The 23,878-nt window shown below is 39.1% G+C and overlaps 1 protein-coding gene across 1 annotated transcript in view; it reads right to left on the bottom strand.

The window, feature by feature from the left end:
* Positions 1 to 546: 546 nt before the first annotated feature.
* Positions 547 to 23,878, bottom strand: part of LOC120797184 (phospholipid-transporting ATPase ABCA1-like) — a 140,131-nt gene continuing 116,799 nt past the window's right edge. Inside the window, exons 44-49 of the mRNA XM_040140576.1 lie at positions 20,915 to 21,056; positions 19,733 to 19,867; positions 17,660 to 17,763; positions 16,302 to 16,394; positions 7,280 to 7,523; positions 547 to 1,672 (exon numbers count right to left, since the gene is read on the bottom strand). Coding sequence (XP_039996510.1) covers positions 1,544 to 1,672; positions 7,280 to 7,523; positions 16,302 to 16,394; positions 17,660 to 17,763; positions 19,733 to 19,867; positions 20,915 to 21,056 — 847 coding nt within the window. The 3' untranslated portion in view covers positions 547 to 1,543. The remainder of the gene's footprint in view (positions 1,673 to 7,279; positions 7,524 to 16,301; positions 16,395 to 17,659; positions 17,764 to 19,732; positions 19,868 to 20,914; positions 21,057 to 23,878) is intronic.

Below are 23,878 nucleotides of genomic sequence, written 5' to 3'. Positions count from 1 at the left end.
GGGCTTAGCAAATGGTTAGTTGCAATCATATGGTCTATATACTGTACTTCCATAACATAATACAGCTAACACATCTTAACATTGCAAACAAGGCATGTTGCTATGCAGAGTTCTGTGCATGAGATGGAGTGCTTTATTCTGTGATAATGGCACTGGTCTCTGGTGGTCACAGATTAACACACCAAACCAGCATGCCTTATGACAAAACAATTCTTAGTGATAAAGTTTAATTAGATTCAGCAAAGAAAAGGTGATGAACAAAATAGAAAGATTTCCCACAGCAATGCATTAAAAATCTCAAAATATAAATAATTCTCAAGAAATGTTTTCTGATATTTGTCCACTTACATTCATGATCACTGCATCTAATACAGCATGAGAAAGACGTAGTTGTCTGTAAGTTGTGGTTGGCGCACACATGGGATGTGTTGCTTTTTTTGCAGACCATACATGTTTGACAGCTGGTTGACTCTTACTGTCTCTGCAATGTCACACTGCTTTAACCTCAGCATCTCTTGTTAAACACAGCTGATGGGAGGCTCATTCAGACATTCAAAGCCAACACATCTGACAGAGTGACAGAATTCTTATTAATCATTTCTGCTCAGTGGTAATCACTGCATCGCCTGTCAGCAAATCACAGTGCAAGGTTGAAACCAACTTTGGTTTAATGTGTTTTTGTATTTGTGTAGACAAAAGATTCTTACATTAGTTGCTTGTTGATATTCTTTGATATGTCGTTAAAAGTGAACATAAGTGATCCAACCTTTTGCAGGATGATTCAAATATATGACCTGATCAGTTCAACGTAAACAACAATCTCATCCATGCCAACCTTTGGTGTGAAAACACATCAAGGAAGGGTTTTCTCTTTTATATAGTTATACAGTCCAACATATCACAATTAGAATCCACGGCAAATGTAAACAACTGGTACAAATTTAGAATATAATTCAATTTGAAGGTCAGTGCTGAGGTATCATAAGTGTTGTTCAATGTGTGATGCTTTCAGGAAATCATTTGGCCTTTACACTCTCTTGAGGTATATTAAGATTAGCAGTATACTCCAAACAAAATTGATTTGAACTCCATATCTGTTGAATGTCTGTCGAATGCAATATTGCAACCACATGGTTGTACACTCATTTTGACTCCAGATCTATTCCTTTAATTGTGTCCACACTGGGTGGAGACTACATAATCAATGCTACAGGTGCAGAGAATCAGTGTCACCACGCTTTTAGACATTTATAGTTCAAAAGTCGATTTGTTGCATTACAGATGGTTAATAGATATTTAGAAACCACAAACACTTAAATGCCACAGTTGATCAGTGTGAAGCAGTGGTGCACTGGGTGCAAAGTTAAGTCAAAGATCATTTTCAAAGGCCTGGCTATGCACATTATGGTAATTAGGGCCAAATACAGTGCATCACTCATGAACCCATATTTTGTTTTGGTGAAAATCTCACCCATTCAATTTTGGTTAACGTAAATTCCTGGCCCACTCTAAGTGTAAATATTATTCTTTTTTCTTATGGCTGTTAAACCCTCTCTGCCTCTTGGAAGGTCTTCACCGACTGCATCGGCAGCTCATCTGAAGTATCCACTGGGTTGTCATAGGCCTGGGAGTCCTCTTCTCCATGCTGGTGCTTCGCAAAATTCACAAAGACCTGGAATATCAATGAGGAGGAGAAAATACTTAAAGGCAAGATGAACTCTTAAGTATAATACACACAGCACTGAAGGGCCTGTGGACATTTCTGTTCTCATCTCATTGTTGCTCTCCCCCATCCTCTACCACTAAAACAAACAAAAATAGTGGTACAGACAACGGGGCACATATGAATGAGTTGCCAGACAAGGGCTATGAAGCATCAAGTAAGCGCCTTGGCTCACGCAGTGAATGTCAGTTTGACATCTTTGACCAGCTGAGAAAGAGAATAAAACAATCATTCTTCTCTCTGTGATGCCCATTTAATGTCAGAAGAAATCAATCCTATGGCGTTCATAAAAGGCTGTGTGTATTTCATTATGCTGTAAACATTGCCGTAATCCAGGCTTTTTCTTCTCTTAGCATTAGCTGTCTGTTGTGGTAAAGTTATACAAAGATTTTTACCCTGCAGAAAAAAAAAGCAAGAAAGAGGATCGTATAAAATGATAAGAGCATTGCTTTTTCATTAAATGATTCTCATTGGCTGTGTGAATATAAAAGGAAATGTGAATTACTAGATTGTATTTAAAACTTCATTGAAAAAATAAAAGAGATAAAAAAGCATCCAGACCATTTCCACAATAAATTACTCTGACCTTATGCATTAAAACCTTCTTCATTGCTACAAACTCACCCAAAAATTAAATGGGACAGAGAATAAACACATGGTACAGCATAAATAAGAAATAAACAATAGCATCTTTTCAGGGTTTTGTTTATGTGAAGCTCAGATAATAAAGACGGGGTAATAAAGATCTATCCTGCCTTTGAAGCTTCTGTTTTTTAATTAGACAATGAATATAATCTGTAGCCTAATAATTTAATGTTAATTATAAACAAAAAAAGTCTCATTAGCATTTCTAAACTTCATTTTTTGAGCAAAAGAAGTAGTTTGCCAATTACTGTGATGTATTTACCTAGTCATTACTGTGTATTATCTTGTGCCTTTGTAAGTGAAAATGTGTGCTGGAGGCATTTGCATTACTCATGTAGTAGGCTATATTTATTTATACATTGAAACATTTAAAAAATAGTTTGGGACTTTGAGAAACACACTTATTGACTTTCTTGCTGAGCATTAGATAAGTAGATAGAACCCACTCCTATGCTCATCAAAGGTCCCATATTTTACACTCCTCCGTTGATTTATTTGAAGTTTTAATATCCATAAGAAGATATATCTGTGGTTTTAAGTACCACAAAACCATCGTAATGTAGTTTTACATCTCTTCTCTCACACTTCTCTCTGGAGAAATTGCAAGAACGGGTCGTTTTGTATTCTGCTTTCTAATCAAAAATGACATGGAAATCTCATTTCCTGCTATGTTGGACCTTTAAGTATGGAGCTAGAGCCAGGAGGCGATTAGCTTAGCTTAGCATAAAGAATGGGAACAGGGGGAAACAGCTAGCCAGACTTTCTCGAAACGCCTCTAAAATGTACTAACTAACATGTTATTCCTTAGTTGTTAAATCTTTACAAAAAATGAAGACTATTTGTGGTTTACAAGAGGTTACATACTCTAACAATTTCTTGTTAAAAAAACCCAGAAGTCGTGACTTTCCCAAGTCTTGTCATCACCATGAGGTTGCCTGGAAACCAGCAGAGACACTGCACAGAAGTTCTGGGTGGACCAATAAAGTGTTGTTTGTCAAGAAGTAGTTGCACCTCGTAGCTCCCTCTAAAACCCCAAATTTTTTATAACTTTGGACAAAGCCAGGCTAGCTGTTTTCCCCTGTTTCCAGTATTTACGCTAAGCTAGCTAATCACCTCCTGGCTCTAGCTCCATACTTAATGCACAGACATGAGAGTGGTATCGATCTTTTTATCTAACACCTGGCAAGAAAACGCATAAACGTATTTCTCAAAATGTCTCCTGTACTTCCAAAACGAAAGCAACGGTTATTATTCAAACAAATAATGCTGTTTGCTCACCTATCATTTTATTGAAATTAGGCAGGAAGGATGAAAATGTTAAGTGCAAGCTCACGGAGCTGGTGGCTAGTTGGGTTGGCGAAAAAGCATAACAGCAGACTACCTTGTAAGTGATGAGTGAGCTATGCCTGCAGAACGCCTAAGGCTAAAGTATGCTTCTGTTTGTGTGATGTCAGAGCATCAGCAGTGTGAAACAAGGTCACAGTTGTCAAGGAATCTTATTAGAGGAGAATGAGTAAGAGGATAAGAATGACAGTATCAACATACACTCTCCACCAATCTCTCTTGGCCTCTGACTGTGCCACTGGCTGATATTGGCTAGATGTGCTGAGGCATGCACAGCATATCATATTTATAGTCAAGGCTGTATAGTTTTGGCTAATAATTTATAAACACTGTTTGTACTTAACTTTCTGAAAAAACTTCAATGGTGCAGTTAACAGCATTTTCGACTGAGACGACCATGGTAAATTCATTCCCTGCTTTGTGATGTGATTTTCCTCTTAATGTACATTCTGTATTTAGCCAACCATCCATTCATGACCTGAAAGTCATGCACTAGTGCTACTGAGTGGCATTTTCTTAATAACAGATGGATACAGAAATTAATTACATTACAGAAGGTTCATTTAGGTGTTTATTTGATGCCCACTGAGGTAGAACAGAGGAGGTGAAGGACGCTTAATCACCCATTCCCATGTCCATGCCATGATAGTACACTGACTTTTAAATGTTTTCAGAGGTGGAAGATTTTGTTGTTAGTCTTAAGTTAGATAAAAGAATAGAACTTACAATAACTTTCGGCAATTACAAAAAGATTTAAAAAGGAAAATCACGTTACATATATAACACTTTTCAATAGTCATTTTTTAATGTTCATAGTAAAGTTGCCATTAATAGGCATGAGTACATTCCCCTGAACCTAATTAGGCATGAGTTATTAGGAATGACTTACTTATTATTAGGCACAGTTTGAAGCTGCACTAATTCATTTTTGGTCATTTGGGGGCAGTGCAACACTTTGACAATCTGTAGCAAGAGTAGAATTTGAAAATTCAATTTGGAACCATGTGTCTGTCCACCTGATGAATATAAGTCCAATATTTGCTCTCCTTTTAGCTCTGTTTTTGGTCTCCACCAACTCCTAACAAAAATATCTTGATCTTTAGCTTCTAAATTCTCCACAATATTCACTAGCTAGTCGCTAGCTTTGTCTGTCTGCTATTTGATGCTGGGCAGGCTGCTTACAGTGTGTTTATCAGAAAACTTTTTCACACAGAAGCAAAACAGTAAGTTTGTGGGCAGAAAAAGCTAAACAATCAGCTATAAAGTTGTTAAGAAGCTCTGTATAGTTTAGGAGAACTGCAGAGTTGGTTGAAGATTTTCTGTGGGCTTGTGGCTTCAGCTGAAGTGTTTTACATTACACACCCACTGTTGATATAAAAATATTGATTGCTGCCACTTTAAGTCTTATTTAACAATGTACCACTAAAAATTTGCTTTTTATCTTCTTTTTTTTTTTTAATTTACATTTGGATCTGATACCACATCCTACATGTAGTAAAATAACATTCACATTGGCTTGTACAAGTAACATTATCATTCTCAATGTAGACCACTGTCCAACCACAAAGTAGCAAATACTTCACATTCCTACCACACAATCTGCTTCTAAAAGACAGTTTAGAAAGTTACATTTTCTTTTCAATTGCTCTGTCAGCTCTGCACTGTCTTGGCCATCAGTGTTAATGCCTGAGCTCCAGGCTGTGTGGATCAATATTAATTGTAGTGCAAGTCGGGTGTTATACTATAGGTCAGGGCTCTTTTCTATAACTCACCAGCTGAAAGGTGACTGTCTAGGTCTACACAGGTTCTCCAGGCCTCCCCTCTGTGTTTTTTATGCTGTGACCTCCTGGTTCAAGTATGATTTATGTACTACTTCTGATCTGGTAAATATTGACCAGTGCAGAACATAGGGCAAGTTGATGAAAAAGAAAACAGAAATTATGCAAGGTTGGAGGTAATAGTATGGCTTAACGCCAATGATCTGTGAAACATTAACAGGGTTCTGCTAAAAATGCTTTAGGAAAAACTAAATCTGACTGTAAACCAGACTAAGTTAAAGCATTTGGCTCTTCATGAATTCCTTTCCTGTCATAGTGGAAGGTTCATCTCCCCCAAAGGGCTTATTTTACTTAAATAATGATGCAAAAAAGGTTATCCTCGAGGAGTTATGTGGTTAATGACATACCTAACATCCCTGTGGTACTCTGTATATCACATAATTTGATTTAAATACAACAGTGCTGCAAAACAAATGAATGCACAGACAATTCACTCAATCACATCTCTGTCTGGAGTTTTTTTTTTTCATCGAAAAAGAGGCTCTTCCCCACACACACACACACACACACACACACACACACACACACACACACACACACACACACACACACACACACACACACACACACATATATATAAATTGCATAGAGTATAGAAAATCTATAGAAAATCTCAGTCTTGATCAATACTGGGACCTGGCTGGGAACTATCTTGGCTACAGAAAACTCAGTGTAGTCCTCATTGGTCACTCTGACAGCCTAAATGGGAGAAGGCAATGTGTAGGCAGTGATAGATCTTTAAATCTTATCCTGGACTGAGCAGACTTGCATTAACTGAGCGCACTTAAAATGCTGAATGCACTGATTAATGACCTAATGATCCTTTAAACTGAGCTGTCACCCCCACAGAATTACAGTAAAACAATAGAACATGGCCCCAGATTCTCTGTAGTCTGCCTAAATTCTTCCCATGTTAGAAGAGAAATTTGTCAAATTGTGCCTCCCCTGCTTCTGTTCTGGCTGAAACCAGCTAAAACTCTTGTTTGCTCTCAAGCATAATCACAGAAATGACTGAACAATTCCACTTCCATGTTTAGCTCCGGTTTTTGTCAAAATACAGAACAAACAACTTTCCCAGCTCGATTCAGAGGGATAATACTACATTTGGATGAAGAGAAATGTGTCATCACTGCATCTGCACCTTGAACAAACCTTTTGAAATAATCAAGTTTCCACACTTCAGATTACCAATACCCAAGGCAAAGCAGAAATGTTTCACATATTATGGAGCCTATGTTATTGCTCATTAGAGAAAGTTTTCCCAAAGCATAACCACAACTGTGCAAATCATGGGCACAAGACACAACAGCATGGACGCTGTGTGGGTGAAGTCTTGTGAATATGTTTTGAAAAATACAGTATATTTCTGCCATTTGTGATGTCAGAGATGAGAAGGGGATTGGAATAAACCTACTGCCCATTTCCTATACTTGTAACAATGGATGGATAATATTTCCCATCTAGAAATATCATGGGTTCACTTGCTTCAGAGAAAATGTAGACCTGGGACAAATCACCAAATTCATATTTAATAATTAGCTGCAGTGTGCAACACTGTAGTTGTACCATAACCTGGTGTGTTAAAAACCAAAATTTAAAGAAATTATTTCACAGGGTGCTTTAAACAGCTGGCATGATGGAAAGCCTACAGATAAAAGAGTAATACTTATAGTTAGTCAAGTTAAAAAAAAACAAACAAAAAAACACTTACCCAATTTTTGGGCCTTACCTGATCTAGAGTGGTCTGGGACACAGAGTAGTCTTCCACACCCAGCCTCTGCTGATGGCTGGTGAACTGGCTGAAGATGGTGGACAAAGCTCCCTGTGCATATGGCAGCTGATACTGCAGCGTGTTGTGATGCTTCTCCTTCAGGACACTGCCTGGGAAGGTCTGCTGGACAAAGTCCTCGACTGTCTTCAAGGCCGGAGGAGAGCCACCAACCCTCACAGTGACTGTGTAGCCATCTCCAAATCTAGAACAAGAGCCCTCAAATAAGCATTCATTGCAAAAAAAGAAGTGCAAACAAGCATACCAGTACCAAATTGCTCATGGCTGGCCATCTAAATTATTAACTTTTCTCCTGTGGTCATTGCTTGGTGTGATGGGTAATAGCGTCGCGTACTGGAATAAAGAGAAGAGAAATGAAGTAAAAGAGATTTAATAGGTCTCATATTTCCACAGTAATTTCAAGCCTCCTGGATGTAGTGAAGATAGGTGAGGAATAGGTGAGTCACAAGCAGCTGAGAGAAAAAGCAGCTTGACTTCAAAAGTACAACAAAGGTGCTAGATGATGGATGAACCTTTCCACCTTTGCAATGGCTAGTTCAAGTAAGAGTAGGTGTCAACATAATTCTTTGCACCAAATGTAAACAAAAGCATTAATCGGAGTCAAGCAAGAAAGCCAAAAAAGATAAGACAGTTATTGTATGAAACAAGAGAGGATATTAGTTCAGAGGCCTTTGCATGGTCAAAACAACTAGCCCAGGGACAACTTAATTTCAAGTACCTCATGCTGCCATAGAGGGTGATAACCTATGGAAACCTGTGAATTTTTAAAGCTGTACCAATTGATATTTTTTATATGAAACAATGGATCAAATGATGAGTTATTTGAGAGGGGCTCTTGGGAGAGTTTTAGCATCTTTCAGCTAATTGTTTTGGTTTTACTCTACTATTATGGCTAAGTGTCACCACATACATTAGTATTGCTTCAAGCAGCAGCAGGCAGCTGGCCTCAGCAAAAAAGGTCTGATAATATAATGGACTTATATTGGACTTACATTTGACGAGCTGCTAGAAAGACGTCTCAAAAAGAATTTGAATGTTGCGCAATGTCTTATGGATATTTAAATAGCCAACTCTTAGTTTCTGCCAATAACAAGTAGGTGATAATATGTCAATGTTGTGTTTAAAGCTTGTTCCACTGCCCTGAAGTGGCAAAAGTCAATTATCGCTTCAATAACCTGAACATACAAATTCTTTCTAAAGAATCATAAAAACAAAAACAACAAAAAAGGTAAACACCATTTAATTTATAGTATATGATAAGTAATAGTAAAGTAAGAGTACATACTGTATGAATGCTTGCCTCTTTTAACAACAATATTTTTGAAAATATGTCAACATGTTCTACTGGTAAAGCTTTACAACATGAACAATATCCTAGTCTTAAAATATTGTCACAGATGGAAATGGGCCATCACTAAGCTCTAAAGCTAATTAGCATTCTTCATCTTCCCAGTTGTATGCTATGTGTGGTGAACACCAAATAAGACTCTGTGCCTTGTTATTCTGTCGTTAGCACTCTTATGACCCATTGTTTTCTACCTAATTAATTCCCTAATGTTGGATTTACTCATGGAAATGTCCATTGCGGGGTAGTACAAAGCTACATGCAACAAGAGTCACAGGCTCCCTTAGTGACAATTAGAGATATGGTGAATAAACTGCAGGCCCATATAATCCCAAAAGGAGTGGGAGGGAAAGTGAAGCTCTCTGCTGGTTCTGAGAAGCACGGTGAATGGACCCCATGGGTAGCAGAGTCCCTTTAGTTAAGAATTGATGACCCACAGTGTAGGAATAGTGTAACTATGCATAAATTGTATATGTGAATGCTTATTTAATACTCAGTTCCATTTAGAATGCACAAGTGTCTTTTAAATGCTACTTTTAGGATCGGCTCATGCCAAGGCACAATGACTGGCAGGTCTGATCCTTGCTAGATTTTTTTTGCATTATGGTAGGATGTCGGAAGTATATAGACTATTGAACATCTACAAGAGTTGGCATCTGAACCATTCACCTGCTACATCATTATAACCATAACCCATGACCTCTGTCTCCTGCCAAAAGATCTACAACTACACTTGCCAAAAGACTGAGGTGAGGAAATGAGAAAGTCTTAATAAGATGTGATGTCAGCATTGTGGTCTGATACCACAGTGGGAAAAAATATTCAAAGCACACATAGCAATGTATAAATACGCACAAATTTAAGTTGGCTATGATGTTATGGGAAAATAAAAGCATGTAAAGATGATACACAAAGATGCAGACACTTTCAGCAATGACTCGACAATTTCCCATTGTATGATGCAATGGACCTGGTAGCATACTAAGCTTCCACAACCTGCCTCCAGCTTAAATGGAGGCTCTGAGAACTGTGCCAGCAATGTGATCTTCTCAGTGGCTATACACCATGGGTGATCAAAAGCATCCCCCATGAAAGTCTAAGACATATTATGTAGTACACATCACAGAGAGTATCAGCATGTTAGTGCTTCACTGAGCAACTTCCCGGTTGACAGCCCTTCAACTGTTCCAAATTGTACATCACACTGACCTGAGCCCTGCTGTACCTTGCTTTGAAATACTGGTCTTTTCTAGACAACAGTGCACATGGGGCTTGATCAGCAAAAAGTGAAAAGATTCATCAGAAAAAACAGGGTCTCAACAATGACTCTGGTATCATAGCTCAAAACTAATTACACCGTAGTAGCACTGCTTTGCCATTCTTGTACGTAGCTCCCTTGAGTTGGTATTAAAAATACTAAATTTGTTATCTTTATATTTCATTGTAATATGATAATGATTTATATTTGCCAATTAAATCTGGCATAAAAGGGCTATATTTAGCAGGGAATTTATACATTGGGACTGGGTACTTGTAAATGTAATACTGTATGTTCAGTTGGCTCCTCATAAGGTAAAGAAGAACCCACATCCACTGCTCCACATGCTTAAAGACTTTGGAAATTTGTAAATCTTAGACCACTTAATGTAAATACTGAAATAATGCTAAAGATAAAGCTGTGGACATGAGTAACACTGGCATTAGAACCATGCTATCACAGTATTCATTTACTAATAAAACAAATTGTAATACTTGTATACTATTAGCTGTACAACAACCCAGGGCAATCAGAAACTGGCATCCTTTAACAGCAAATGGGACACATTTGTGAATAACGGGGCTATAGACTAATAAAAAATAGCATTCATAGTAATGCATGGCTTCTCCCACATTATGTTCGATGTAATCACCATCACCTGCCCCGTTAACAAAGCACATCTTCTTTCATTTGCACACAGCAACCATCTTCCACGAACAAAGCACACATTTTATACTAAATATAGCCAAAAAACTTATCCTATTGTATAAAACCACATAATTTTAAAATATTTTTATAAGATGCAACAGACCACACAGTCTGTAATCAGGCATCACAACCACCACAGCAACACAGCCATCCCCACACATCAAGCTTAATTCATCATCCAATCAAGACGATGACCATAATTCCCTTGTGTTTATTATAGCTTCCAGCTCAAGTAATACGCTTTGTCCAAGGACCGCCAAGCTCAGCCGAGATTGCAAAAACATTTTTGCAGAAATCCAATAAGGCCAGGAAGCACTGTGGCAAAAGGGTTTGGCAAAAGGGTTTGGAGCGTATGTGGGTAATGACATGCTGCTCGTCAGTGACAGTAAAAGGGCTTATCAATTAGCTTCCCCTCATTCTCTCTCCCTCTCTACCTTACTTTTATTTCCTTTCTTAGTGTAGCCACAACGGGGCTTCAGGCAGCACTTTGGGAAAATATATTTCTTTCACATTCATCATTTTTTTTTCTGCCTCTGTATTCATAACAAAACAAATGCTTTCATCTTTGATACCCCGTCTGTCTTGGTTCTCCTCAAATACACTCTGCCGTGTAGGGAAAGGTAGGCTCGGGTCTTTAAACAGAGCCTGCGTTGCACTGCATGGTCATAACAATAGCACTGCGTGCTTGAAACAATTAATTAGCTTTTAACTGGTGACTGGTGATTCAAAAAAATAAAAGCAAGATCTTTGCAATTTGAGGATGAATACGACCATAGAAGAAATAATGAATGGATTACATTTAAAGTCAAGATTGCACCACATTGTCATCACTAATCCTTTCATAATATTTTACATTAGAGGTATGATACAACAGCTCAACACAGCATGGCAGATCCACTGTAATGTCTGCGCTGCAGCTCTCTTTTCTTCATTTTCATTATTCTGCCTCAATCCGCTCCTCCACCCTGGTCCGCTGGAAAGTCACTCTTCCATGTAATTTAAAACAAACAACAGCCAGACACAGATAAGGGCATGACAGGCAGAATATAATTATGTTGCCTTCCTTCATCTGAGGGAGTCTAGAAAGGTCACCCTCACCACTGCCAAACCTTGTATTTGTGTCCGCAGGGGGGAGGGCGGGCATGGGGCAAGAGGTCACAGTGTGGCTTGGGTGGTCTGATGCTTTGATCAGGCAGGAAGTCATCCAAAAAAACTTCCTTCCTTAGTTCCTGGAGGGGGAGCTAACAGAGCTCTAGGCAGAAGCTCCACAGGCAGTTTGAGGACAGAGGGATGGATATATATATATATATATATATATATATATATATACAGAGTTTAGAAGTTTAAAAGTGACAATATGAGCATTGAAAGTAACTGTGACTGAAAGTTAAGAGTGAGTTTATTTTTGACTCAAGAAATAGTCAAAAGATATTTAATCTGTCCTAAGTGATAGTTTTCAGTGATGAGTAGCATCTGCCTGCCTCTATGTTAAGGTATATTTACAAGATGTTTACATGCAATATTGTGTTACAAAAGTAATCTAACATGGAGGGCATCATCTGGCCTTTAAAAGTTATTACTACAGGCTTTTCAAACGTGTTTACATGGACAAGGACCTGATAAAATATTTAGTTATATAGCAATTTCTGCAGACCTTAAAGAGCTCGATGTAGATGCAGCCTCTTGCTAGTCTAAAGGCAGAAAGATAATTTTTGATATAAAAACTACCATCTTTACAAGAACCACATTGCCACATAAATTAAGATTCCTACCAACTATCGAGGATATGTTGTATATTTTTGAAGGTGGCTCTCAGATACATCCGTTACATTAACACTATTCCATCTGTGTCCATCAATGTTCTAGCAGTCTTAATTAAGCGTACATGGCTGATGCATTGTCAACCGTAAATAGAATTATTTTGTCATCCATCCCTATTGGTGACACGCACTTAAAAGCCGTAAAAGTATTTAGTTAATGGCAACCCTGCAGAGCTTACGCAAAGTGAGTGGGAAGGAGTTTATTGGACTTCTCAGCGTCAACTTCAGGGGACTGATCCAAACTTTGAGACACCATTCTTGTAAAAACTCTCCTGCGCCCACAGCGCATTACTTAATGCATTAAAGGCACTTACAACCCCCCCCCCCTTTTATTTCATGACATCCTTAAAGCAAGGAGAAAATAAGACTCCATGCAGTGGTGTGCACTTACTGCAGGTACTCTATGAAGTGAGGAGATATGAATGATGTCAATCAGTGAAAAATCCGGCATCGGCTAGTGGGTGGCCTTCCTAACTGACAAGATTATAGGGGGGCTTATGAAGCTGTTTTTATTGGTTCCTCCACTTCATTTGGGTTTACTTAACACTTGGGAGCTCTCACACCAGCACACTGCAATGCTAAAGCCCTATTTATTGCCTCTTGCACATTTTTTTTTTAACTTTTTCATTCCTCCCCATCTCTCTCAGCCTTTCATAAATTCCATGATGCGTGATTGATTTGAGGGGCTCAATATCAGGACAGGTAAAGAGGGTGTTTTTAACAACCTAGCGGAAGATAATGAAGGAGCTTCTTAAAATGGCCACCCTACTGTTCAGAATCCAAGCCCCTCTCATATAGTGACTGCTCTGGCAGTTTAAATGGATTATTTTGGCTGACTTGGGGTTCGATTGATACAGAGAGGCGGGGTTGTTATAGCAGCAGAGGGGTATCTCAGTGATAAAGACAGGGTCACCACTGAACTAAAGGGGGCAGCACTAACAAGCGCTTGGATGGCTGGTTTGGAAGCCTTGCCACCTGAGAGTAGAAGAGGGAGGAATACATAAGAGTAATATGGTGAGAGGTTTTTGAAGGAGAGGAGTGTGGGAAAGAGGTGGTGGGGGAATGAGGGCTGCGTTTGTGGGAGGGTGAGCATGTATTACATATGAGCAATAGGGGGTCAAAATGTGAGAGCTGCCCCTGCGGTGAGATTCGCCACTCCTTTCAGGGGCTTGTCTTATGATGAAAAAGAGATGGAGAAGTTGGGGTGGGGGGCAGGGTGAAGAAGCAGAAGCCCCAGCTTTTGCAGGTCAGCTGCTCACACCATGTGAAAATGGTGTGCACCACCTGCCTCTTCCGCCATGCCTCACCCCTCTCGACTTCAACCCCTGCCATCTGATGGAACTCTTCCCATGTGCAAACTGGCAACAGCTTGTGCATTTGTGAGACTCAGCCCCTCCATTCCCACATTTTGTACTTAAACATGAAATATTGGACATCCAGTGTTTTGCCCTACCACTATGGACTGATGAGGCTCAAGCCACTTAAATGATGGTGGATCAAATGCTAAAAGAGGGGGGGGGGCACCATGGCAGCACAAACATGTGGTGGGATAGTGACAAGAAAAGAAAACAGAGAAGACAGTCCTTAATTGCCTTTTCAGTCATTAACAGGGTCCCACACCTCATGAAACATTAATTACACAAAGCGCTGCGGAGATAGGGACGCTTAATTAGAAATTATTCACTGCGTGGCGAGAACTGAGCGATAGCATTTCAGCAGCATGTAAATTGTCCATGTGAGATCTAAAATAAGCACGGCAAAAATCGGTGTAGACGTCATGCTTATCTGGCTTCCTCTCACTTGCTTGTCTTGTCTGTGAAGTGTGATTCCCTTTTACTTGATAGCATGTTGAGTGAAGTGGGACATGTGTTAACCCTTCGTTTTCCAACCATTGGTTGCCTCCCATTGGTTGCCTCCCATTGGTTGCCCCCCCCCCCCTTGGCTCTTAACGATCCTATACCTCCTGCGTGGTTCATACATTATTTACACCACCCTGCTCTTCCCCCTACAGACAGGATGTAATTGACATAGAGGATCTGTCAATTACCCTAACATCTACGAGGAACCGATTGGTACATCGCTCTCCCACTTCACACTTAAGCCCTTCGCCTCTCAACTCTCCCTCGTTCTCATCTCCTTTTTAGCCCTATCTACACTTTACTTTTCTCTCTCCAGTGATCTAAAAGCATGGCCAATGATATGACATTAACGCTCTTGATGGGAAATACCCTTGACACTGTTGCCCTGTCCTTGTTGTTCTAAGAGTTTCCCCTAATCCCCTGTATGAACTGAAAAATGGTCTGCTCCACCCCTCATCCCAGGTATATTGATCTTTCTCTCCATCCAACGATTGCCACCACATGTTCCTGTCCTGAGTGTCGCTCTTGTGTGTGTGTGTGTGTGTGTAATATCTTTCCTCTTACAAGATCACACAATGGTAATAATGTCACCAGACTGTAAGTAAGGTAATGGATCGGCCTCACTGTTACATGCAGGGCTCCAGGCGTAACTGCTGGCCTTGGGAAATGTCAGATGAATATCAGAGAGTGGACCCGAGTGCTAAGAGTTAAGGGCAGGGGATATCTGTGATGGCGACGTAGCAAAACACATTAAGAGACATGTAAAAAGCCTTTTAAGGGTGTGCATAAGGACAGGGATGGTGGAAATATAATTTATGGGTCTGGAGAGAAACAAATGTGAAACAGATATAATGGTGAAAGATTTGGGACACTAATCTGAGGCCGGCAGAACTGACTGTCTGCGCATTTGCTTCATATATGGATCTTTTTCGTGTGAAATCAATGCATTCATGCTGATGAGTCTACACTAAATCTTTAGCTTAGTGCACCAAAATATATGGGGCAAAAAACTTCCTGGCAAGCAAAACAAATTAATACATTATCGCTACATACCTCTAAAAATTCAAAGCAGACATAGATCGAAGTTGCATAAAATATTAAGGAATTGTTTGACATTTTTGGGATATATGCTTATTTGCTTTGTTAACAAGAGTCAGGCGAGAATATTGATACCACTCTGATGTCTGTACACTAAATATGAAGCTAGAGCCAGCAGCTGGTTAGCTTAGCTTAGCATAGAGACTGGAAACGGGGGGAAACAGCTGTCCAAAAGTATATGACTCTGCCTGCCAGCACCCCTAAAGATCACTAGTTATTATGTTATATGTTGTTTGTTTGATACATACAAAATTGTAAAAACATGCCAGGCTAATCTAAGCTAAACGGCTACTAGCTAAATTGAACATGAAGGTATGAGAGCAATAGCGATCTTCTCATCTAACTCTTGACAAGAAAGCAAGTAAGTGTATTTACCAAAATGTTTCTATTCCGTTTCTAATTATACTGTTGTGAAGTTCCACTAGTGCTGCATACTTTTTGATAAATTCTCTTCTGCTTAGTGTATCTCCTGTACAGCCCTTCCTAGCTGCAGCAACAAATTATAAAAGAAGAATAAGTATTTTTAGCTTTTCTTCCTTGAAAAACTTGAATCCTATTCTATTTTTTACCAATATACATGGTCTCATGATATTTTTGTATGCAGTATAAATAACAGAACACCTTGGTGGGAGACAGGGATTTCTTTCATCTTAATTCAAGGAGCTTCAAAGATTTGTGTGTGTGTGTTTGTGTTTGTGTGTGTGTGTGTGTGTGTGTGTGTGTGTGTGTGTGTGTGTGTGTTTGTGTGTTTGTGTGTTTGTGTGTGTGTGTGTGTGTGTGTGTGTGTGTGTGTGTGTGTGTGTGTGTGTGTGTCTTTTCAAAATTTTTTTTACTCTTGGTCTAATGCACTCTGTGGCAAAAGAAGGACCCTTACCTGCTCTTAAGATGCTGGATGCTCCCGAGACATTTGAAGCGGCCATTTACCATGATGGCCATGCGTGTGCACAGTGCTTCACACTCCTCCATACTATTGAAAGAAAGAGGGGGGAATTTTGCAGCATAAATGAGTGGTAGCAATAATACCAGATGCTTGAGTCCTTTCCTTTCCACATAAGAGACAATGACTATTTTGCATAATGGAAATATTTCAGTGATTTTTGTGATGTCTGTCTTTCTCATTCAACTGCTAAAGTGTGCTGGATCCAAGACTAGAACACTGATCACAGATGGTTTTTATAAATGATAAAACTAAATCATTTGGAGACTATGCCAACTCACATGATTTTGTTGATAGAGATCTTGACTGATTCATGGAGACTTTTCCCCATTTACAGTTAAAGACTGGGTCAGAGTACTTTTACATGTCTGCTTTGACACCTTAAATGGACAACAAATTTGGTAATTAGAGGGAGAGGAAGGGACCATCTGTACTTCTTATTATCTCATTTTTTCTCTTTCGGTGTTGGGCTGGAGCACAAGTCATTTGTAGTTGAGGCAAAACCTGTGAAGCCTTTCTGAGGAATGGTGCAATTAGGATTATGACTTTGTAAAACCTGGTGAATCTGCCACTTAACAAAACACAACCACCTGGTCATGCCATGGATGATTGGATGTAGCTCTGCCACACTGCCTGTGACAACAACAAGTGCTTTTATTTCTCAATGAAGGCAACACATGTAATTAGGGTAATACGGTATATTCCAAATAAAACAGCAGCACAGATTATTCATATGAACTGCAAGGAAGTTGACTGCATAGATGATATAAAAACCCAGACATGGGAAATGGTAAAATAGGCATGTGAATTATTAAATGATCATATCTACTTGGGCCATCGAGTTTTAAGTTTCACACAAAATGAGGCATTCATTTTTTCTTCCTCACTCAAAACCGTGTCCAAAACTGGCCAGCATTACAGAGGAAAAAGTAAGGAAACTTAAATTTGCTCCGGGAAATCTTGGATAATGAAAGCACTGACATTGACAGTTTCTCTTTTCATTGTGAAAAAAAAAAGGCACCAGTCAGTCAATATGCCCTCATGCTTCATGAAAGCTTTAAAGCAGCCAGTGTGTTCTTGGCAGCCAATATTAACTGCCTCAAGCATATAATACCTTTCAGCTCAAGTCTAACTCTAATCAGTTATAATTACAATATCAACAGTGAACATTCATTTTGTGGACAATTTGGTAGCTCTGCTTTCGCTCATGAAGAGTCCAAATATTTTGACCTCATCTTAGTCGGTGAAGTGTGAATCCATCAAAGAAAATCAATAGATAAAGAGTGATGTTGCACCTGTGTGATGTGAGAATGATTGAGCGTCCCTCTTTGATGACACTTAGGATGCAGTCCCACAAGAAGCGCCGGGCCCTTGGGTCCATACCAGTAGTCGGCTCATCCTACAATAAATGTAACCTCTTTAAAACAGCTTCCATTACATTTCACTTCAGCACATTTTTTAGGTACGTAGGATGTCATGGTATACTATTTACAGCAAAATCTACTTTTAACACTCCAGTTAATAATGTGTGTGTTTTTGCTTGTGTGTTACAGACATACAGATGCGAGACAAATAAAAAAAAAACCCACCCGAATAAACAACTGGAGAGACATAATGAGCAGCAATAAGCAACATTAAGCAGTTACCAAATCTCAACCCAACTGTGGTTTTTTGTACTGATGTGTAAGACAGCTCTTGTACCATAGTCAAAACACCAAAAGAAGGAATATCTTTTGGAACAATATGCCCAGTAAAGGCCCAGAGACTTGTCCAATCTATGCCAAGGTGCACTGAAGCTGTTCTGGTGGTGGTTCTTGTGGTGCGCCAACACATTAATAAGACACTTAATGTTCCTTTAATTTGTCATCCATCTCTGTACGTAAACACACACATAAGAGGAGGGACAGGATGGAGAGACAGACCTGTAGGACAAAAATAAGAGACATGTAAAAAACACACGCACAGGCATAGAGCACATAGGTAAAATCTGTGTGAATTCAGAGTATACCCATGCACACATAATGGAGACACATACTGAAGCACTCTCCAGGTCAACACCGTCTCAGTGACTCACTGTTTCTTTCTCCTCAGGGCTAGTCTGTACATGCATGATTAGAGAGTGACAGTACTCAGTCCACTGCCTGGTTTTGTTCCAGGCCTGGTTTTCCCTCACTTGCAGAATCCTACTAATTTCCATCATCGTGCCCAATGTGGCCCTGTGCAAACCCTACGCGGCACTGCCTCAAGGCCTCCTGGGCACTCTGGGCTAGCACAAAATACTGAAACTGACACAGACACTGACAACACATTATCCCACTGCCTCCAAGTGAAGGCTAGGCTGGCTCAGGTGAGTAAATAAGGAGGTTTGGAATAGCTCAGCGCCATAGCCTGTTAACTGAGCCAGAAAACTGAAAGCGCTGGAAAGATTATTCAATAAATGTCATTTATGATGGATTACTCATTATCTGACTAAAATTGTTATTAGTGACATAATCTGCAGAATTGCTTTAAATCCTGCAAAGAGTTTACAGGCAACAAATCAAATGGCAAGATGCTGTATATTTCAAGTTATTTGAGGATATGAACTGAAATAAAAAATTAGATTTTCTATTTTATGTTTCTGCATAGGCTGACAAGGAATCACACATTTTGTTTAATTTTTTTGTTTTTTTTAACTTTTAGTCTTTCTGCTTTTGACCATGTGATGGGATGGGATAACAAGTAAAATCCTCAATGATCACGATTGAAAATTTATACTTCAGTGAGCCCCCATAGAGAGCCCCCGATGTGATTTAAGGTCATTAAAGTGTGTCCCTCATAATAACATGGACACAAGTTCCTGATTCACATTAAAGCCACTTAATTAAAAGGATCCAATTCAGTATATTCTGAGTCATGCTTTCATTAATCATCCATCAGTGACAAAATGCTTTTCCCCGATGAATCGGAATTTAATATGTGCAAGAAGAGTTCTGTGTGCTGTATGAATTGGTTCTTTCCTGAAAAAAATGAATTAAAACATGACCAGTGAGTGACCCCTGAAATATACACTCTCTTCATACAAAAGTGATGTACGTGTAATCCTTTGGGAAATGTATTAAGGATTTGAAAATTTAATCCGTAACTTGTTTTTTTCTACTTCTCAATTTTGAAAGCATATGTTCGCCCAAATTCCTGTACTCTATTATCTTCTTACTACAGTCTAGTCTCTCTGTGCTTGTAAAGAGAAAAAAAAGAAAGATCTGCTGTAATCTAAACATCTGCACCACATCAATATTGATTTAAAGTATTACACTCTTAAATCTTAATAAAACAGAAGCGTTTCATATTTTCACCTTGTAAAACACATCAATAAAGCTGTATCTCACCAGGAAGATCACTGGAGGACAACCGATCAGGGCTATAGCTGTAGAAAGTTTACGTTTGTTCCCACCGCTGTAGGTTCCCGCTGACTTGTTGGAATATTTGACCAGCCCCAACTTCTGAATCCCCCACTCTGCCACCTTTTGAAGAGAAAAAACTAAGTAAACATTATGGTGTCAAGAAGAGTATTCACTTAAGCCCCATCACCAGACCCATGTTTCCATGATGGATGATATCTTGTTTTGAGTCTCTAATGTATTTAAGCTCTGTGGCTTTCAAGGACAGGGCATGACAGCTGGCATCACTATAAGACCTTAATCACAGGCTGCTGAGGTACTTTACTGTTCTCCCTGCTATTTCAACAATGTCTCGTCAAACACCAGCAATCAGGCGCATTGCCAGTGTGCACAAGATCATCTGGTCTCAAAGGACATGTTTAGGTGTCAGACTAGATGGAGGCTGTAGGACCTGCTTTTCATTTATAGTATATGCCTTACACGTATATGTGGACATATTTGATTATTGATTATGCGAATATGGCTACACAAGGGTTTGGTTGGAGAATTGTCACTGAAACAGCCATATTACAATGGGCCACAATGAAATTAAGAGTTATGCTAGCAGCGCAGAAGTGGGTCCCTGTGCACTGCAGCTAAGAGATCAAAGCCCTGGCGTTGGGTCTGAGGCCTATGGTCGCCGCCAGCCTCCTCCTCTTTTGATCTTACTGTTGTAGAAGCAGGCAGTTCAAGAGGAGTGCAGGGAGGCTGCATAGGGCTGGCCACACCACTAGGCATGGTGAATAATGTAGAGCTATAACCCACAGCTGCTGGTTTTCTACCACCGGCCATTTTTCATTATGTATGGCTTCTCCCATTCAGGTTATCTATCACTTTGACGTGTACTGCAGCTTGCCCTTCATGCAGTCTAGTTGAAAAGTATTTGATGGTAAAAATAAATTAAAAAACATTTTGAAAGGATATAAACATGTCTAGAAATTGTGCAACATTTGTTTTGTTTTTTTATAAAATCCCCAATTACGACAGTTTCACAACCAATCTACGCTGGCTGTTCAATGTTATTCATGTTCATAGTTTGTGTTTCAGAACATCAGCCATAAGTGAAACAATGAGTTAACTAAGCTTTTAAAATTTACAAGGACATGAAGTACAAAAGAAAGTAATGGTTACCATGGTGACCTCGTTTTCTGGTACCCCTCGTAACCTGGCGTAAAACTCCAGATGTTCTCGTCCAGTAAGTAGGTCATCAATAGCGTCAAACTGGGGACAATAGCCCATGTTCTGGTGTACATCCCTCATTTCAGTTCGTATGCTGGGAAAGAGAACATACTGAATATTATTTTACAATGGATGCAATGAATGTTTGAGATAAAAATTCTAAAGATTAAAATAAATGCCTTATCAAGACAGAGAGTATGATATGAAATATACAATGACAACAGCTAAAAGGCCAAGAAGCATACACTTCCTTTATGCTGATTATTTCATATCAAATAGAGCTAAGATTAAAATTAATTTGCTCTGAAAGATTCATTAAATATTCACGATAACTTGATAAGAAAAAGAAAATCTGAGCTGAGTGAGTCAAGCCCTGTGTTTGTCTTTGAAACTCTTCCAAACTAATACAGAGAAGCAGAGTGGTTCATTTCAAATTCTGTACTCATGGTCTCAAGTAAGTGTTCCCAAAACCTTCTGTATTGGAAAAAGAACTAGAAAACTCTAGATCTGCAATCTTTTCCAGGCATGCAGTTCCAAGCACACCAACATGCACCCTCTAGAGGCCAATAAAATAATGGCAGCATTAGTTCTGGATGAAGACGTGCCCTTTTCGCAGTCTACAATATTAATACTTTCACCACCTGCAGGGAAAAAATGTTACAGATGATTTTCTTTCTTCTTTTTATAGCTGCTTTGTTGTTTCAGAGATAATATTGGACCAATTTTTCCCCTTAAATGTTATTTTCCTGGAGCAATGGTCAGCCTCAGGGAGGCTAAATGTGATTTGATGTGTTTGGAGGCTGCTATATTTCAGCAAGGCGGTGAACTGAAAACTTTACTGATCAAATATTACGTTTTGTTTTAGTTTTGATAAAGCGTCATGACAACAGAGTGGGTTTTAGCCTTTAGCTCCAAGTTTTTAGTTTGTTAGTGCTAGCTGCCGCTGTATGTCAAAGCAAAATTAACATTATTTCCCATTGCTGATAACCATCTAAATTTAATGCCCTCAAACTAGAGTCATCCATGTTCTACCAGCCATACAACAGGTGAAATGTTTGGATAAGACTTATTATCACACTGTATCAATGGGATTGTTAATTAATAAAGTGTCACTTATCCAAACAAAAATGATATTACATTAGAATGTTAGTTGTTTTCTGGCATTCTGGATGCTAGGAGCCTACAATAGCATACATTTATAATTTGCCAGAACATCATTTTGTCAGACGATTTTATATTTGTTACACGCTTCCATTTAATTTTGAAGTGTTTGGGAGAAACAAGTATGACTATGTTACTTTACAACACTGAATGGTCTATTTAAAGCTATGGTTAGACATTCTGACACATACGATTGTTCTTTCAGTTAAATACTTAGCCTAGCATAAAGGTTGGAAGCAGGGAAAAAAATCTGTCTTCCAGCACCTTTAAAGCTCACCAATTCACTTGTTATATGTTATATATTTAGTGGCAAGAAAAAGTATGAGAACCCTCTGGAATGACCTGGTTTTCTGCATGAATCTTTCAAATAACGTGATCTTGTCTTCATCTCAGTCGCAAGTATAGAAAAGATCACATTATGTGCTTAAGCTAATAACGCACAAACAATTCTAATCTTTCAAACCCATAAAACATTCACAGTGCTGGTGGGAAAAGTAAGGGAACCTTCGGATGGAATAACTGGTCGAGTCTCCCTTGACAACAGTAGCCTCAAAACAAGCACTTTTTGTAGCTGCACATCCGTCCTGCAAAACGTTCAGGAGGAATTTTGGACCATTCTTCCTGATAGAACTGCTTCAGTTCAGCCTTATTTTTAGAATTTCTGCTGTGAACAGCTTTTTGGAGGTCATTTCACAGCATGTCTAATGGGTTAGGATCTGGGCTCTGATTGGGCCACTCTAAAAGGCAGATTTTGTTTGTTTTAAGTCACTCTGTAGTAGATTTACTTGTTTGACGTGCTGCATCACCCAACTTCTACTGAGCTTCAGCTAGTGGATAGCCACCCTTCAAACTTTGCTGTTGGGATGATGTTTCTGTTTTCGTACACAGTGCTCTTTTTACGTCATACATAGTGATGATTTTCATCAGTCCACAAAACAAACAAACAAAAGAAAATTTTCCCAGGAGCATTGTGGAGTGTCATGGTGCTCTTTGGCAAACAGTTGCCCTGCAACTGCTCTGTGGTGTCCATGGATACCATGCTCCATGCAACCTTGCACCATAATTTGGTTATGGTAGACTCATGAACAGAGATATTAACCAGCTCCAGTCATTCCTTTAAGCCTCTAGCTGTTACTCTGGGCTTCTTTTTTTACCTCATTAAACATCTGCATTGTGCCTTTGGAGTCATCTAGCTGGATGCCAGTATTAAATCGTCCCCGTTTATAGATTGTTTGTCTAACAAATTAATATCTTTGTAACCCTTTCCAGGTTTATGCAAATCAACAATTCTTGATTCTAAGTCTTCTGAGATCTTGTGAGGGATGGATTACATCAGCAGATGCTTTTTGGCAATGGCAAACTCTTTTTGTGTGTTTTTTATGAATCCAAGTAGGTCTAACCCACACCTCCAATATGTTTTCACTCATTGGACTCCAGGTTTGCTAACTCTTCAAACTGAATGTTTGAATGATATATTCAATATGGATAAGATCGAATGATTTGTGTGTTAGTTAAAACAACACAAACTCATACATAAAGGAGGTCATTCCAAAGGGTTGCCTTGCTTTTTCTTGCCATTTTATTTTTAATCTGTATGTATCTATGTGGCTGTATTGTCTTAATTTGTTAACTTTAGAGGTGCTGGTGGGTAGATTTTTTTTTTAACCTTTGGCTAGGCTTGTTCTTTGTCCCCACTTTCAGTCTGTATACCAAGCTAATCACCAGCTGGCTGTGGCTTCAAATCTAGCATACATG

This window comes from Xiphias gladius, chromosome 12 (assembly GCF_016859285.1).
Source record: "Xiphias gladius isolate SHS-SW01 ecotype Sanya breed wild chromosome 12, ASM1685928v1, whole genome shotgun sequence".
NCBI classification, from domain to species: domain Eukaryota; kingdom Metazoa; phylum Chordata; class Actinopteri; order Istiophoriformes; family Xiphiidae; genus Xiphias; species Xiphias gladius.
This window is presented reverse-complemented; position numbering and strand designations above follow the sequence as displayed.